Source organism: Kryptolebias marmoratus, linkage group LG14, assembly GCF_001649575.2.
Source record: "Kryptolebias marmoratus isolate JLee-2015 linkage group LG14, ASM164957v2, whole genome shotgun sequence".
Lineage (NCBI taxonomy): Eukaryota > Metazoa > Chordata > Actinopteri > Cyprinodontiformes > Rivulidae > Kryptolebias > Kryptolebias marmoratus.
In genome coordinates this window covers 1,409,784-1,428,920 of record NC_051443.1, presented here as the reverse complement: position 1 = coordinate 1,428,920, position 19,137 = coordinate 1,409,784, and the positions used below count along the sequence as shown (strand labels likewise).

The following is a 19,137-nucleotide window of genomic DNA, read 5'->3' as shown; positions in this document are numbered from 1 at the left end:
TACTGGCAGAGATTGGGACCGCTGGTTACCCTTCCTTCTGTTCGCCTATCGTGAGGTGCCACAAGCATCAACTGGGTTCTCCCCGTTTGAACTCCTGTATGGGTGGGAGGTTCAGGGACCACTAGACCTGCTGAGGAAAAGCTGGGATGCATCAGAGACCTCATCCAGAGTCAAAGGTGTGGTCCAGTATGTTTTGCAGATGAGAAATCGGCTTGCTGAGTACCAGGAAGGAGCTGAAAAGAACCTACTGCAGGCCCAGCAGAAACAAAAGAGGTGGTATGACCAGCGGGCACGGCAAAGGGTCTTAAGTCCTGGACAGAAGGTGTTACTTCTCCTGCCTTCAGCCACCAGCAAGCTTCTGGCAAAGTGGCAAGGGCCCTATACCATCAGCCGACAGCTAGGACCCACCACCTATGAAGTCTACCATCCTGAAAAAAAGAAAGCTACACAGGCATACCATGTTAACTTGTTGAAGGAGTGGAAAGAACCATCATGTCCAGCTCCAGAAAAATCATGCCTGGTGAGGCCAGTGGAGGAGGAAGAAGAGGTTCCTGGCGGTGAAGTGATGACTGAACAGTCAACCCCTAATCTCAGTCACTTGACTTCACACCAAGCGTTACAACTTCAGCAGATCTTCCAGAGACTGTCTCCTCTCTTTTCTCCTAATCCAGGCCGGACAACTCTGATTGAGCATGCAATTCGACTGAAAGAGAGGCAGCCAATTCGTCAGCGGCCATACAGAGTTCCACAACAATTAGTGGGGCAGCTGCAAGATGAAGTCGAGACCATGCTAACATCAGGTATTATTGAACCTTCAAACTCTGAGTGGTGCAGCCCAGTAGTCATTGTGTGTAAGAAAGATGGCTCACTGCGGATTTGCATTGATTTCAGAAAGCTTAATGCAGTTTCAGAGTTTGATGCCTATCCCATGCCCAGGGTGGATGAACTGTTGGAAAGGATTGGAAAAGCCAAGTTCATTACCACCCTTGACCTGTGTAAAGGGTACTGGCAGGTTCCGTTGGAGCCTTCAAGCAGACAGTACACAGCATTTCGTACTCCTTCTGGTCTTTTCCAGTTTACTGTGATGCCATTCGGCCTGCATGGAGCTCCAGCCACCTTCCAGCGGCTAATGGACAAAGTACTGCAAGGAAGTGAAGACTACAGCGCTGCTTATCTAGATGATGTAATCATTTACAGCAATAGCTGGGAGGAGCATGTCTCGCATCTAGTAAGAGTGTTGGAAAAGATTAGAGGAGCAGGACTGACCCTTAACATTTCAAAGTGTGTTTGGGCAAAACAGGAAACCAGATATCTGGGCTACCAGCTGGGGAGAGGAGAGGTGCGACCACAAATGGATAAAGTGGAAGCAATCCAAAAATGCCCTCGTCCCCGAACCAAGAAGGAAGTGCGGTCATTCCTGGGTCTAGCTGGTTGGTATCGAAGGTTTGTGCCTCATTTTGCCACACTTGCTTCTCCACTCACAAGTTTGACAGCTAAAGACCAGAAGAATCCTGTTGTGTGGACCAAGGAGTGTGAAGCATCCTTTAACACATTGAAAGCTCATCTATGTTCATCTCCTGTTCTCCGAAGTCCTGACTTCAGTAGGAGATTCCTGGTCCAGGTAGACGCATCCACAGTTGGCCTAGGAGCGGTTCTGGCTCAAGGAGATCCAGGGGAGGAGCAACCCATACTCTACCTGAGCCGCAAGCTGCTACCTCGGGAGGTGAGGTATTCTGTGGTGGAAAAAGAAGGCCTGGCCATCAAATGGGCCCTGGAAAGTCTCAAGTACTATCTGCTGGGCAGAGAATTTGACTTGGAGACGGATCATCGTGCCCTGACCTGGATAAACACCATGAAGGACAGTAATCATCGTCTAACTAGGTGGTATTTGTCCTTGCAACCTTACAAGTTTACAATCTGTCATAGGAGTGGCAGATTTAATAAAGTGGCAGACTTTCTTTCTAGGTTGCCAAATTTCGCCAACCTTGGAGAGGAGACGGGTGGTGTGACGGAGGAGCCGTCACGAGCCGGGACTTAATTATGAGTCCGTGTCAACATGCGAGCACGCCCACACACATACACATAAATATACACAATCGCTAACTTCCTTCTGTTCCAGCTTGGACTGATGCGGTTCATCGTGGGTGCACACGCGATGTTCCTGTTTCAGTTAGCATCCATCCTAATTTGTTTTCATTTTCAAACATTTTCCCAGTCTTGTTTCAAGCAGGATTACTTCCGGGTGTGGCGCGCCAGGAATCATTTGATGATGTCATCGGAATATACCGAGTGTTCTCTATTAAATTGATTATTGTATTTTTGATTACAAGTTTATTTATTTATTCTTTTATTATTGTTATTATCATTATTTTGTTTCCGTTAAAAGTTTATTTAAGTTAGAAGTAACTGTTTAATTATTTTCGTTTGCTTGTTTGGTCTTTTCTGTGGGCGGAGCCTGTGGCTTTTAAAGCAGGGCTCTGCACTACAGGGAGGAAGTCTGTGGCTAGACTCCTGCCAGATCACAGTGAAGGTGATGGACTCTTTATTGAAGGTACTGCTGTCTGATTTTAACCTGCCTGGACGTCCTTGTATATTCTGCACTTGCTTTCTTTGCTCACCTCAAGAAGATCTAAATAAATTTCACTGAAGTGATCTCTGGCCTTGGGCAGTCAATTTTTTTTTTTGTTTGTCCAAGCATAAGAGAACCCCGTCACAAATGGTGTCAGAAGTGGGATTATGGCGAGCCGGAGAAGAGGATCCCGTCTGGTGAGGCAAAGATCTGGTCTTCGATCACAATCAAAGATGGAAGAACAGGTGGCTGATAAAGCATGGGAAAGCATGCCAACGACTGATGGATCAGATGAGGAAGGTGAACCAAAATCTGGCCCCAGTGGATCAAGTACGCCTGACAGTGAGTTTCTCATTTTGATGAAGGATTTTATGGCAGGTCAGCAAAAACGAGAGGAAGGGCTCCTGAATGAACTGCGGAATCTTAGGATGTCCCTTCAGCAACCACAGCAAGTGCCACGTCCTCACCTTCAGTCAGGAGTTGGTGCAGAACAAAGTGATGATGATGGTGGTGATTGTGATGACAACAGTGATCAAAGCCATCAACCTCAGGCAGTAAGTTATGCCACTGATCCAAAGATTCCCCCTTATCAATTAGGAGAAGACCTTGAAAACTATCTGCTGCGGTTTGAGCGCATTGCCAAGACCTGGAGGTGGCCAGAGAGTGAGTGGGCGTGCCGTCTCATTCCACTCCTTTCTGGGAAAGCGCTGGAGGCCTATGCTGCCATGGATGAGGACTGTGCTCACTGCTACAAGGACTTGAAAACTGCATTGTTAGCAAAGTTTGACATCTCACCAGAGACTTACAGACAGAAGTTTAGAGCGATAAGTATCCCGGCTGGTGAAACTCCTACTGAAACCTACCACCGCCTTAGAGGTCTCTATCGACGATGGATCCGTCCGGACCAGCGTTCCAAGGAGGACATCGGGGAGCTCATCATCCAGGAACAACTGCTGAGTGTTCTACCCTCTGATGTAAGGACCTGGGTGAAGGAACATGAACCTGAGGATGGCCTGACTACGGCAAAGTTGGCTCTACAGTACATGAACGCACGGCGAGGAGGAGCAGCACGTTTCTCCAACCCTGTACCACGACCTGCTCAACCGGCTGGACATCAACGGTATGCCAGAGAACCAAGCCAGGAGGTTAAAGGTACCACCAGTTTTGTGAATCACCCATCTCATGGTAAGCCACTGATTTGCTATTATTGCCAACAGCTGGGCCATAAGGCTTCAGTGTGTCCAATAAAGAAAACTAAGTTTACTGGTTCCTGCTATGCTCCTAGAATTGAAAATCAGGCTGGAATCAAAAACTTTCAAATTAGAACTCATAAAACTGTGACTGTGAATGGACAGCAGGTGATTGCATTAATGGACAGTGGTAGTTCCACATCACTTATAAAAGAGACTCTTGTATCTGTTGGATGTGTGAACTATGAAAAGAAAACTGAAATTTTGTGTGTGCATGGAGACTGTCATGTTTATCCAAAAGCAGAAGTGACTGTCATTATTGATGATCAACCATATTTGCTAACTGTTGGTGTTGTGAAAAACCTACCTTTTGATGTCATTTTGGGTACAGATTTGCCTGTCATGTTTCATCTTTTGGGAGAAGTGCAAACTGAGGGGGACAAAGCTATCAATGTTTCTTGTCCTGTGATTACTCGTTCTCAGGCTAAAGAACAAGTTGAGTCCTTACCTGATTTTGATGAGAGTTTGTTTGAAGTTTCAGAGAAGTTTAGAAAATCCAGGAAGCAGAAAAAATTTGAGAAAAAGTTAATGCTGAGTGGAAATGTGTCTACAGATTTAACAGTAGATGACATGTGGAAAGTACCTGAAAATATTGCTACTTTACAGAAGCAGGATGTGTCTTTGCAAACTTTGTTTGACCGAGTGAGTGAAAAAGATGATGCTAAGTGGAGTGGAAGAGAAATGTTTGAGTTAAAAGATGGTGTATTGTATGCGTGTAATGAAAAACAACGGTTGGTAGTTCCAGCTAGCTGTAGGGCACTTGTCATGCATTTAGCACACACCATTCCATGGGCAGGGCACTTGGGGCGTCACAAAACATTTATGCGTGTCAGCTCACGTTTTTACTGGCCGTCAATGTACAATGACATTAATGCCTTATGTGCTTCTTGTCCCACATGTCAGAAGACTCGTCCCGTTCGGAAGTCAGATCGGGCGCTCCTCCAGCCACTACCCGTCATCTCTACTCCTTTTCGTAAGGTTGCAATGGACATTGTTGGACCCCTAGTGAAGAGTGGGCGTGGTCATCAGTACATCCTGGTAGTATGTGACTATGCCACCAGATTTCCAGAGGCTTTTCCACTGCATACCATTACTGCTCCTGCAATAGTTCGAGCTCTGGTCCAGTTGTTTTCAAGAGTTGGAATCCCAGATCAGATTTTGACAGACCAGGGGACTAATTTCACCTCTAATCTCCTGAAACTCTTTCATAAACAGCTTGGGATCTCAGCCATCAGGACGACGCCTTACCATCCGCAGACTGATGGACTGGTCGAAAGGTTCAACCAGACGCTGAAGAGGATGCTGCAGAAGTTTGTGAATGATACTGGCAGAGATTGGGACCGCTGGTTACCCTTCCTTCTGTTCGCCTATCGTGAGGTGCCACAAGCATCAACTGGGTTCTCCCCGTTTGAACTCCTGTATGGGTGGGAGGTTCAGGGACCACTAGACCTGCTGAGGAAAAGCTGGGATGCATCAGAGACCTCATCCAGAGTCAAAGGTGTGGTCCAGTATGTTTTGCAGATGAGAAATCGGCTTGCTGAGTACCAGGAAGGAGCTGAAAAGAACCTACTGCAGGCCCAGCAGAAACAAAAGAGGTGGTATGACCAGCGGGCACGGCAAAGGGTCTTAAGTCCTGGACAGAAGGTGTTACTTCTCCTGCCTTCAGCCACCAGCAAGCTTCTGGCAAAGTGGCAAGGGCCCTATACCATCAGCCGACAGCTAGGACCCACCACCTATGAAGTCTACCATCCTGAAAAAAAGAAAGCTACACAGGCATACCATGTTAACTTGTTGAAGGAGTGGAAAGAACCATCATGTCCAGCTCCAGAAAAATCATGCCTGGTGAGGCCAGTGGAGGAGGAAGAAGAGGTTCCTGGCGGTGAAGTGATGACTGAACAGTCAACCCCTAATCTCAGTCACTTGACTTCACACCAAGCGTTACAACTTCAGCAGATCTTCCAGAGACTGTCTCCTCTCTTTTCTCCTAATCCAGGCCGGACAACTCTGATTGAGCATGCAATTCGACTGAAAGAGAGGCAGCCAATTCGTCAGCGGCCATACAGAGTTCCACAACAATTAGTGGGGCAGCTGCAAGATGAAGTCGAGACCATGCTAACATCAGGTATTATTGAACCTTCAAACTCTGAGTGGTGCAGCCCAGTAGTCATTGTGTGTAAGAAAGATGGCTCACTGCGGATTTGCATTGATTTCAGAAAGCTTAATGCAGTTTCAGAGTTTGATGCCTATCCCATGCCCAGGGTGGATGAACTGTTGGAAAGGATTGGAAAAGCCAAGTTCATTACCACCCTTGACCTGTGTAAAGGGTACTGGCAGGTTCCGTTGGAGCCTTCAAGCAGACAGTACACAGCATTTCGTACTCCTTCTGGTCTTTTCCAGTTTACTGTGATGCCATTCGGCCTGCATGGAGCTCCAGCCACCTTCCAGCGGCTAATGGACAAAGTACTGCAAGGAAGTGAAGACTACAGCGCTGCTTATCTAGATGATGTAATCATTTACAGCAATAGCTGGGAGGAGCATGTCTCGCATCTAGTAAGAGTGTTGGAAAAGATTAGAGGAGCAGGACTGACCCTTAACATTTCAAAGTGTGTTTGGGCAAAACAGGAAACCAGATATCTGGGCTACCAGCTGGGGAGAGGAGAGGTGCGACCACAAATGGATAAAGTGGAAGCAATCCAAAAATGCCCTCGTCCCCGAACCAAGAAGGAAGTGCGGTCATTCCTGGGTCTAGCTGGTTGGTATCGAAGGTTTGTGCCTCATTTTGCCACACTTGCTTCTCCACTCACAAGTTTGACAGCTAAAGACCAGAAGAATCCTGTTGTGTGGACCAAGGAGTGTGAAGCATCCTTTAACACATTGAAAGCTCATCTATGTTCATCTCCTGTTCTCCGAAGTCCTGACTTCAGTAGGAGATTCCTGGTCCAGGTAGACGCATCCACAGTTGGCCTAGGAGCGGTTCTGGCTCAAGGAGATCCAGGGGAGGAGCAACCCATACTCTACCTGAGCCGCAAGCTGCTACCTCGGGAGGTGAGGTATTCTGTGGTGGAAAAAGAAGGCCTGGCCATCAAATGGGCCCTGGAAAGTCTCAAGTACTATCTGCTGGGCAGAGAATTTGACTTGGAGACGGATCATCGTGCCCTGACCTGGATAAACACCATGAAGGACAGTAATCATCGTCTAACTAGGTGGTATTTGTCCTTGCAACCTTACAAGTTTACAATCTGTCATAGGAGTGGCAGATTTAATAAAGTGGCAGACTTTCTTTCTAGGTTGCCAAATTTCGCCAACCTTGGAGAGGAGACGGGTGGTGTGACGGAGGAGCCGTCACGAGCCGGGACTTAATTATGAGTCCGTGTCAACATGCGAGCACGCCCACACACATACACATAAATATACACAATCGCTAACTTCCTTCTGTTCCAGCTTGGACTGATGCGGTTCATCGTGGGTGCACACGCGATGTTCCTGTTTCAGTTAGCATCCATCCTAATTTGTTTTCATTTTCAAACATTTTCCCAGTCTTGTTTCAAGCAGGATTACTTCCGGGTGTGGCGCGCCAGGAATCATTTGATGATGTCATCGGAATATACCGAGTGTTCTCTATTAAATTGATTATTGTATTTTTGATTACAAGTTTATTTATTTATTCTTTTATTATTGTTATTATCATTATTTTGTTTCCGTTAAAAGTTTATTTAAGTTAGAAGTAACTGTTTAATTATTTTCGTTTGCTTGTTTGGTCTTTTCTGTGGGCGGAGCCTGTGGCTTTTAAAGCAGGGCTCTGCACTACAGGGAGGAAGTCTGTGGCTAGACTCCTGCCAGATCACAGTGAAGGTGATGGACTCTTTATTGAAGGTACTGCTGTCTGATTTTAACCTGCCTGGACGTCCTTGTATATTCTGCACTTGCTTTCTTTGCTCACCTCAAGAAGATCTAAATAAATTTCACTGAAGTGATCTCTGGCCTTGGGCAGTCAATTTTTTTTTTTTGTTTGTCCAAGCATAAGAGAACCCCGTCACACTCTGACAGAAAACATCTGAGGAATATGTCCAGGTCTAGAAAACCACTCTGATAATGAATAATCAGTATTTAAAAACTAATCTAAATCTGCCTATCTTAATTTCTAAGGTGTACTCCAGGAGATTAAATTATAAATGTGGGGTAGGCTGCCAAGGTGGGTACAAAACAAGCTAAGGTGGGTATGATGTGGGCAGAGGTGGACAACAAAATCCTGAATATGACCAGAAACAGAGTTTTAGAAGTTGAACACAAATACTTGCCACTCAAAATGTGCACACACAGCCTGTTGGTCACTTGGTTATAAACCAGTGAGAATCAGTGAGACTGCAACTGAAAATCATGTATTTTCCTGCAAATTTTACTCGCCAATGAGTCACCAACAGTCACACCTTAACCTTTACGGCACATCATTAAAGTTTGAGGGCAACAGCTCAGCATAAAGTGAGACAGATGCAGAAAGAAACATTGAAAAACAGCTTTATATTTGTTTGCATTTTTAGGACACATACTGTAGTTCCATCTATTTTTCCAGTTCACACAGAGTGTTTTAACCATCTCCAATTTGGAAAGTGTTTCTTTTTTTTCTCATTAAAAACTCAGTTTGTTTGTAGATGCAAACGCAGCAGAAAATGTGGATCTTTTTATCCCGAGGTAGTGAGTGTTCCCTCTCTCTTTCTTTTATTGTTCAGAGGAAAATAAAAGTGGTAAGAAAACAGCCAGTGATTGCTCACATTAAAGCTACTGAGAGCAAAGGGAATGTGTTTGTGTTCATCACACACTTGGTCATTTTAATAAAAAAACAGTACTTTACATCCCCAAATGTGAAAGAGCATTAATGATTTTTCCTGAGAACACTGCGTGTAAGCAAAAGTGTCTGTTAGCCAAATATCTTATGAACCAGTGAATAGATGTTATTGAAATGCTCACAAAGTAATCATTAAATGTACATCTTCAATTCATTCATATTTGGACCCAATTCAAGAAGATCACCACAGCTAATCAATATTAGCCAACACAAAAATGGTTATACCTCAATGAGTTTTACAGATACTGAGCCATGGTTTGGTGAGAGTCATTCACAACTTATATTCAGAGTACTGACTGATGTTGCAAGATCTCATTTCAAAATTTGTCTATCAACTACTGTAATCAACTATGTCTGTCTGGTAGGAAAAAAGACGCTGGACAGATTTAAATGAAACTTTCAGAAAGTGATGACTGAATGTATATCTATAGTTGTTTACCTTTTGTACTCAACCAAATACATGATGGCAGACACAGCCAGCTGACATTAGCAAACACAAAACAGCCAATTTTATATAGATACTGAGCAAAGGTTTGGTGTGGTAGTAGCTAAGTGTCTTTCACAACACATCCTTTGAAGGCTACACATTGTGCCTGTAACTTTGGCATTAACTGTTAGCATCAACATTATTTGTCTGTTAGCGAAATATTTCAAAAACCACTAGAGAGGATTTAATGAAACTCTCAGAAAATAATGGTTATATATATACATCTACAACTCAGTAACTTTTGGAGTCAATTCAATTCAAGATGGCCACTACAGCCATTAATCTTAGCAAGCACAAAAATGGCTATACCTCAGTCAATTTTTACAAATCTTAAGCTAAAATCTGATGTGTTCTGAGCTGAGAGTCATCCTCAACATATTCTCTGAGCACTAATACATCACGCAAGATCTCGCAATATTACATGAGATCGGGCAAAAGGCAATTTTCATGATTTGACCAAAACAGCTATAAGTCCATCCATTCTCATCATAAAATCATCCTAGTTTAAAAATCTGACCTGAAAGGTTGCAGGCAATATGCATTTCTTTAAGGAGTGTTGTTGGCTTCTTAGTTTTTAGATATAAGGTTAAATTACAAATAAAACTATGTTGGATCTGGGTATGCTGAAGATGCAAAACGACAAATGAACAGGACAGACATCAGGAAATCATCTAGTTAAAATAATGAAGAAAGGTCAAAAGGTACATAAAAAAGGATAAGAGTAGAGACATAAAAATAGGACTAAAATTAAATTACCTATCATTCATTATGAGTAAGACATCCTGTACCTTAGAGCTAAGTTCTTTGCAGAAATTGTTATTATGCTGCAAAGTAGTGATGAGTCTGTTAAGAATCACCCAGGGCAAGAGACAGAATCATTAAATATGATGGAAGCATAAAATAAGAACAGAGAAAATGTAGAAAAAGTGCCTAAAGTCACATGCAGATAACTTCTTACCCAAATGACAAAGTGAACCAGACTGCAGCCAGTTTCATAGTGTTGTCTTTCACAGGGCAGTTAAAACATCTCAGAAAAGTCAACCAGATCTATTCGAAAAGAAAATGATGTTAAGTGGATATAAATCCTATTATGAAACAAATAAACAGCAAAGATAAAAAGCATCCTACTCCTTTGAGCTCAGCCTTGATCTTCAGGAGAACCTTGAGGACAGGGTTGGCTGACTCATTCTGTATCTCCACTAGCTCGTCCAGCTGCCTGGGGACTTTTATCCTGTTCACCTGCAGGGGGAGACACTGATCTGTCACCTGCTGGTGGCGCTGCAGCAGGAAGAACGAAGAAACAAAGGATACTCACAGTGAAGACTCTCTCAGGCTCTCCTCGAGCTCGCATATTGGTGTCGTGGATTTGCTTGAGCACCATCCAGGCCTCGTCATGTTTACCTGTCTGTAGGAAATACTTATGTTATACGTAATACCAAAGCACTCCACGTTATAAGACTTTGTAAGTTTAACAGTAGAGTATTTTTGGTGCTTGCTACAGCCTAAAGTGTCTGATTTCATAGTAGCTTTTTCAGAAAATTGTGATAAAAGTTGTAAAATATTTTGGAGTTTTTTTGTTGTAATAAGGTAAGAACAGAGTGGAATTATAAAATGCCTGCAAGGTATTCGTGACTCAGATTAAGGGTGACACTTCTTCCTGCAGAAAAAGGCATTTTCTATTGATTTAAGATAAAAAAAAACAACTAACTTCTGCCTGCGTCGTAATCATCTACATGTAAGAAAATACTGGACATCACACGGGAACCTGTATGAAGCTTGAGTGGGTACAGCATCCCTACAGGATGGTCCCAGTCCAAGTCTGAAGTATTGCTGGTCCTGGAGGGCCACTGTCCTGCATGTTTGAGTTGTTTCCCTGCTCTTCAGCAGAAGCCTGCTAATCAATCATTCATTCAAATCAGGTGTGTCAAAGCAGAGAAACACCTAAAAATTCCAGGACCAGGATTGGACTCCACTGATGGAAACGAATGAGACAATAAAATAAAAATGTACACCTCAGATGACATTTTTGAGGTGCTGCCTTTTGTTGATTCATGATGTAATTCTGTTCAGATACTCATGTTTGAATTGTGTTGAATTTGAATTACTGCAACCTCAGTTCAGAAACAGATGGGACGTTGTGTAAAATGTAAATAAAGAACAGAGTGCAAAGATTTGAAAATCTCATGAACCCATGTTTTATTTCCAATGGAACATAGAGAACATTTCAAATGTTTAAACTAAGAAACTGTATAATTTAAAAAAAATTGCATTTCAATCGTTGCATTTTGCAACAAATTAGGTTAACTGACAACAGGTCAGTGAGAGGGGTCGGTATAAAAAAGCATTTTAGAGTAAAGACAGGCAGGGGTCAGGCAGGGGTCACTAATCTGCAAAAACTACTGAAAACAGTGTGTCTTAGAGGCACCAACTTGTTGCGTTGGTCTTTTAACAACTGATAACAATAAAATAATAAACACATAAACAAACAAACAAAATACGTAGAAAATCCCTGACTCAGTCCTATAGATAAAATGTCAGTATAAGAATATTGTCTGAGGTTTACCTCCAGGTAGAAGCGCGGGCTCTCAGGCATAAAGGTGAGCGCTACGACTGCAGACACACAAGGCAGCGCACACACCACCACAAACACTCTCCAGCTGTGGAACTGGTAGGCTGAACCCATGCTGAAACTCCAGCCTGCACACAGGAGCAGTCACATGCATGGGCACAAAGGTCAGTCAAGATAATTAGATGCTGCATCAAGATTTCACATCCAACCTAACAGTACAAAAACAAACACACAAACAAAAAAGAAATGAAACAGACATAAAAAGTCATTTATACTTAGAATGGTTTCCGTCTCTCACTGACAGGTAAACAGATGTTTCTGCCAAAGCCTAATTTTAATTAACCTTTAAGTCAAAGCACTGCACATATTCAACCTATATATATAAAATCATTATTTCTTGCTTCCCTAAGACATTTTTGCCACCATTTATTACTATAAAAGTAACTAAAAGTATTTAAGTACCACCTCACAATAAGACTTTTAATCATTCTATTTTTGTTCTGGTCAAATTTATCTATTTTTAGAAGTTTGGTTTTTGAAAAAAGGGGTTTTCCTTTTATCTAAATTAAATGACTTTCATTTCATGACTTTTTGACACCCTCCTATTAGGGGTAAAAACAACCGATTGTGGGGCGTTACATTTTTTTTTTTTTTTAAATCCTGTTGTCTGATGGTGTGATGGTGAATGTTCACCTTTTCTAACTTTAGCGAGTCTGAGTTACTTTTTTTCTAAAACTTTCTGAACTGATGCCATGTCAGAACCCTTTGAAGAGGGATGAGTTGTTGACCACACAATGCCACAGTACAAGAAATTAAAATTATTTTCAAAACACGCAAGCTGAAATAAATATTCATAAATCAAAACTTCTATTTACTTGCATTTTGATGCCACTGTAAGTTTAAAAATGTGATGTATTTGTCATGGACTTCAGTATTTTTGAGTTTGGTTTTTTGTTTAGTGTTTCTGTAATTCTTTGTTATCTCTTGTTCATCTTGTGTTTTAGTTTAGTTCTTGTCGTTTGGCCTGCTGTGTTTTCCTGTGTCACCATTCACCTGTCCTCAGCTATGCCAGCCCCGCCCACCTCACCTGTTTCTTGTCGTGTTCCCAGCTGCAGCTCATTTTCCTCTCACCTCAGTTCTTTAAAGCCGGTCTCTTTTTATTCATTCCTCACTGGTTCATTCCTCTCCGTCTCTGCTGTGTGTCGTCTTTGCATTTGTGTATTTTTCAAGCCAAGCCCATGCACCTTGTTCCATGTCTTCCATCGTTTTGTAAGTTTTTGTAATCTTGTTTTTTGCTGCCACGTCAGCTTCTTGCTTTTCTAGTTGTCTTTTTGTTAATAAATTAGTTTTCATTCGAATCCTACTTCGCCTCGAGTCTGCATGCTGGGTTCATCATGCCCCATCTAAACATTATTTATGTATGTTATCCAGTTCATTAGTACTAGTAGTTCAACTTTAACCGAGAAGTAATTAAATGCATTCCATTGTTGTGGTATTGTGGTTTGTTACATAAATGTTATTTTTGTCAGATTATTGTAGTTTGTCACAGGTCATTTCTGTCGTCTGTGATCAGAAGAAAACCAGAAAACCAGATAAAATAAAACAAAATCAACCCCCACCGCCACCCTAAGGAGAAACAGAATCAGTTTAAAATTATTGGAAATGATCAAACTTTGGAATATATATATATATATATATATATATATATATATATACTGTATATATAAAATAAATTAGACAGAAAGTTATTCTGTTTTTCTAAAATTGTTCCTAGGTGTGAGTGAGAGTGTGAATGGTTGTTTGTCTCGTTTGTCTATATGTGTCCCTGTGATGGACTTGCGACCTGTCCAGGTGTCCCCCGCCTCTCGCACAGTGACTGCTGGAGATAGGCACCAGCTCCCCACGACCTGGAATGGAGAAGCGGGTAAAGAAAATGGATAAATGGATGGATTCTGTTTTCTGCCCTTAATGACAGGAAGACACAGATCTGCTATAAATGTCTGGCTCTAGGATTTCTCTCTTTGCCCAGTCAATGCTGATGTGTGGAACATTGTGAAGTTCTTCTCTTCAGTGTTTCGTTGACAGTTTTGCTCCAGAATACTTTGTTTGCGACATCTGATTGTGTTGTAGTTCTTGTGTTTTAGGTGATCTGGTGGACTGAGTGTAATTTATTGTATTCTATATCTATATTACAGATGGCAGACATAATATTACTACAGGAAAAATACTAAAACATACTAAAAATGTTCTGTTTGTATGTAATGTGACTGCCTTCATGTGATTAAAAGAAAGTCAACTTTGTGATGGTTACTGTAGAATCCAGACAATGCTTCAGCAGATGGACATTATTATTTTCACACACACACAGACACACACTGAACTATTTCCCAAACAGAATCTTTCCCCATTAAGAACCACACCTGTTGGCATTCTTAAAATCACAAAATTGTTTCAATAATAAGCGTTTCTCACAGCTCTGGTATAACAAAGTTCCTTGTGTGGCAGCAGAACAACCAGTGATATTATTATTACGGTTATTGGACCCGGGATCATATCTTGGATCATGACACCAGGGACCAGACCCGAGGGCAGGAACCTGACATGAAAGATGCTATGAGGTTAAAGAGTCCAAGTTGAAGACCACACAAAATATGAACCAATACATACAGACTAATGCCAACTGAGAATAAATTTGTCACAAAAACAATGTCTTTATTTTTTAACCAAGAAAAACACTTAAATCCCTTGTAAGTTAGGTTTTTCCCCTGTGATGCTGAGGCTTATTTACTGGTTCTGTATGGGACAAAAAGATGTGCTTTGGTTCAGTTTTGATTAAGTTTGTAAATTCATTTTGATTCCGTTCAAATTTTTTGTTTTGGTATTTTACAGAAAATGTCATCTTAAAGAAAAAGTAAACAAGTTCAGTTCTAATTACTTTCAGATTAATTTGTCTCAATTATAATCCAATTTACCTTAGTTATGAACTAAATCAGTTCTGCTTATTCTAATATAGTTCAAGTTAAGTCTCAAGTCGGAATGCAATAAAATGGAGCACGACTTATACAATATTAACAGGTGCTCTCAATGCAGGTAACAAACACAAATGGGTAAATAGTTGTTGGAAGAGGTAACTAAAATACAGTAAATGTTCACTTTGATTTGTTTATCTCAGTGAACATAGAGCAGCAAGCTGTGACCTCCAACAGAACCAGGCTCAAGACAGGTGGCCATCTGAACCAGTTGGCTCCAAACGACTTTTCTTCAAAAACATTTGTCTGTTTATGAATAAAACTGCCTGAGTTTAGTTTATGTGGACAGTATCAAATAATCTACATCAGGAAATATGTTAGGAATGATACAGAAGTGTGTGTGTGTGTGTGTCTGTGTGTGTGTGTGTGTGTGTGTGTGTGTGTGTGTGTATGTGTGTGTGTGTGTGTGTGTGTGTGTGTGTGTGTGTAGGGGGTGGGTGGGTGTCTATAAGTAGAAAGCTCATTAGAAGGATGGGTGTCTATAAGTAGAAAGCTCATTAGAAGGATTATAATGTACTGGAGGGGATAGCTGACTGATTTAGGAACTCAGCAAGATTCATGTCCTTACTCTATAGGAAGTGAGCGCTGCTAAAACACACACACATACACACACACACACGTACACAAACCACAGTCCTTGGTCATTATATGATATGAATTATAAATCAGGGCATTCACTGGAAAACAGACCCAGAGTAACCCACTTTATAACCAGCTGTGTTTTACAAGCATCACATGTAAAACTCACCATGGGTTGTTTTTTACAATTTGTCTGATTTCATTTTTCTTTACCTTTTTTGTATCAGATCTTTAACACATTTAAAAAAAACNTGTCCCCCCCCCACACACACACACACACACACACACACTTCTCTGGCCTTTGTCCACCAGTCAATGTGGAGAGCACTGCGGCGGAACCTATTACCCACACACCACTGCATCGTGGAGAAAAAGTGTGTTAAAACACTGGCGTCGGATCAGTTGACCTCAGTTACGAGCTCCTGCAGGCGTTCACAGTTCCTCTCCCAAATAAAGTGTGTGAGCTCTTCAGTGGAAGATTATGTGCACTAAGCATATTTGCTTTGGAAAATTAATGTTGTGATGTGTTACATAAAATAACATGATAACACAGATCTACCCAACAGCATTGCTTCGGATTATTCAGAGTTAAGGGCGAAATGTTTCATAAACTACCCAGGAAGCAAAGCTTTCTCTGGCACCACGTGGCACAAACATGTAGCAAAATGCAAACTGTTTTTGTTTCTCCTCACACTGATAAGGTACAGAGGCTATGCACAAGCTGTCGTTGAGGACGTCTCAGAGTGGGATACTCACACTGAGTGACAATGAGACCCCTACAATGACTGCAGACTGCAGGAGCTGCTTGAAACAGAACTAAATGTGGAAGAGTCGTTGTGCAAATGACTGTACAAAGAGTCTCAGCAAAAAGTTAGGACTATGGCTTGACAACATAAAGACAAATAAACAAAATAGGTTGTTGTAGTTAATAAAGTCGCTCTGTATCCATTATCTATTTTAGAACATCTAGTGAGCTAATTAGATTATTTGCTAACTCTGATTTATAGTCTGTGTCACTGCAAAGTTATGGAAATATTAGATGATAGAAAAAATATTGTCTCTATTTTTGTTGATTTCAGGATTCCCGGGTCTGTTTATGTTTTGCATTGTTACAGATTATTTGACATAACATCTTGGATGGAAATAAGTTTGACAAGTTTTGTTAATATAACATTTTAGTGTTTAAAACTGACATTTGTCTGCTAGTGAATTTACCTCTTACCTGTCTTCCAGGAGCTAAGGGAGGAACTGCTGCCTAACTTCCTGTAGTTTTAGGTTTCAGAGAAGTGACGTCACAGGAGGGACCAGGTGAAGACGGGCAAAGAAAACTGATGTAAACTATGAAGTTAACTTTAGGGGTTTTGTTTGCCTTAGTTTTTATTTGTGTTTAGTGTGAAAAAACAGTAGTATTGGAGCTAAGTGTGTCTGAGTGGCTTGAAGGTATTAGGCAGAACAAGGAGGGGTAGCTGTGTGCATGTGGCGGTCATTTTGTTTGGTTTAAGATCAGATATGTTCATTTTGCCAACTGAAATTTTGAGTCAATATTTTGTATTTTTGAAAATATTCTTTTGGTCACATTTTTGTAAATAAATCACCTGCTACACTGGGAAATATCTGTTTGCTGGCCTTCTTTAGCCACTTTGGCCAGGCTATGTCACAGTGTGGTAAAAAGAGAAGAATAAGTTTTTCTTTACATGTTACAAAGACGTTATTACTTCCTCCCAGATAGAACACTGTCAGAGGTACTTAATCAACATGCTGCCGTTACATCCTTACAGTGATGCTCTCACAGTACGCTCCACAGCAGAGACAATATCCTGATGGCAGGAGTCCAGGAACAGAGTTCATTAAATCTGCTCCAACCCAGAGAATAGTACAGAACTCCTCTTTTTTAATGTCTCCCTTTGTTTTCTCTCTGCTTCCCCTACGCCCTCTGCTGCATCCCTTCACCTTTCGATTATCCCTGACACAGGTCACATAAATCAAACCCACTCTCCACCCCTCCTCCCCACTTGTCTCCCATAATCTCTTCCTCGTCTCCTCTTTCCTCATTCTCCTCCGGAGCAGATTGATTTCTCTGTGCTTGTTTTGTTCTGATCCTCTGACACACAGCTTTGTTACCCTTTAACACAAACTCCTCATATATTACAGGACTTGTTTTATCAGACAACATTTTATGGTTTTTTTACTGCTTTGTAAAAGATTGTGAAATTAACATCAAAAATATTGATTACACATATTATATGCAGTGTGAAGAACAGCGTTGTGCTACTCCACAATGTTGGTGGTGCTAAATATGGAACAGAGACTTTTTTGTAAATTAACACTTTAATTGTCCTGGCAGACTCACACTTATGTATCAGTGTACAGATTTTGGAACCAGTTTTCTGTTCATGATCATTATGAATGCACACATATGATCTGTGCTGCCAGAGCCTCCACCTACACCTGCTGTCTGTTTGTTTGCTCTCCTGAAGGCTTGGGGTTTCTAAAAAATACCTGCACAAGTAAAATGATATCTTTTGGATGTTATGTATCACATGGTGATGTAGCTTCACATAGACAGGAGGAATCATCAAGACTAGAACAAGACAAGTTTTACTGGTTATCAAGTCAGTGTGCCCTTACTATACACTGCACCATTTCAGGATTTACTCGAGTACTGCGCAGAAACAACAAACTGCCGCCGCCCATTGATTCGTTCAGTGTACGAACTGCTGATTCGCGCATGCACAGAAAAAACATACTGCCGCCAAGGAGTGATCCGTTTCTGTTTGAAGGATGTTGATGTTGGTCTCTCGCTGCATCTTTGAAATATGTTTGTAGGTCTTATCTTATGTCAATATTCAGGTGTGCCTTGTAGTCCGGAAAATACGGTAACTAGCTGACTAACTAATAAAGTAAAGGATTCGGTGAACAAATCTTTTGAACGAATCATTTTATGAACTTATTCTAGTGATTCAGTTCACTCAAAGGAGCTGCCGCATCACTAATGCATATGTGGATTCAAGCCAACAGGAGACCGCTCCGAAAGCAGGAAGTGGACTATGGCACAAGGCCTTCTGGGTAAATACAACCAAAACAAACATGCGTTTCTACCACTAGCGGGAGAAATGGCTCGTGCTGCTCATGCTGACCCCATTCTTGAAAAATGTTTGTTTGGCACATGCTCCACAGACAAAACAGAAATCCTAAAACCGCTAAAATTTGACCCCACTCAATTTTTGTTTACTTTTCCAGAAGAAGAAAATTGTGCTCAGTGTCTTCTTCAGAGGTTTTTGTGTCATTTCCTTCAGTCCTTCTTGGTGCAGGGCCACCACAGGCAAGGGGAGGAACAGGTTGCTCAAAGGGTTTCACTCGATTGATTGTGCAGTGTGAATGTGAACCACACCAGCTGAAAATGTAACAAATGGTGCAACAACGTCCACCAGACTATGAAGTGTGAATACAGTCTAGGAAGATCTTACTCTAAAACTTTGTCCTGAATGAATTAAAAAAAAAAGTTAAAAAACAAAAACAACTGGACTTCTATTCTGTAGCTGAAGACGTTTCGCTTCTCATCCGAGGAGCTTTCTCAATTCAGAAATAGAGAGTGTGGAGTTGAGCTTTTAAAGCTGAGATGTGATGTAAGCTGGATAGTTTGCAGATTGTTCTCACTCTCCTAACAATGGAGGCTCATTAGGGTCCTTGTTTGTCTGACTCACTGATGGGCCACTCTGTTGATTGGAGTGAAACTGACTGGGGATCAGGCCTAAAGCTCCATTATATGTTTTTGAAAGCTGAAATCTGAGACCTCCTCCTCTGTTTAATG

The 19,137-nt window shown here is 41.6% G+C and overlaps 1 protein-coding gene across 2 annotated transcripts in view; it reads right to left on the bottom strand.

Annotated features, from left to right (window-relative positions):
• Nucleotides 1-19,137, bottom strand: part of LOC108244756 (synaptic vesicle glycoprotein 2C) — a 152,048-nt gene that overhangs the window by 46,302 nt on the left and 86,609 nt on the right. For both annotated transcript variants that reach the window (XM_017431198.3, XM_025009351.2), the window contains 4 exons: nt 11,713-11,846; nt 10,465-10,554; nt 10,278-10,388; nt 10,108-10,196 (listed from right to left, as the gene is read on the bottom strand). In XM_017431198.3, the coding sequence (XP_017286687.1) occupies nt 10,108-10,196; nt 10,278-10,388; nt 10,465-10,554; nt 11,713-11,846 (424 nt within the window). The remainder of the gene's footprint in view (nt 1-10,107; nt 10,197-10,277; nt 10,389-10,464; nt 10,555-11,712; nt 11,847-19,137) is intronic.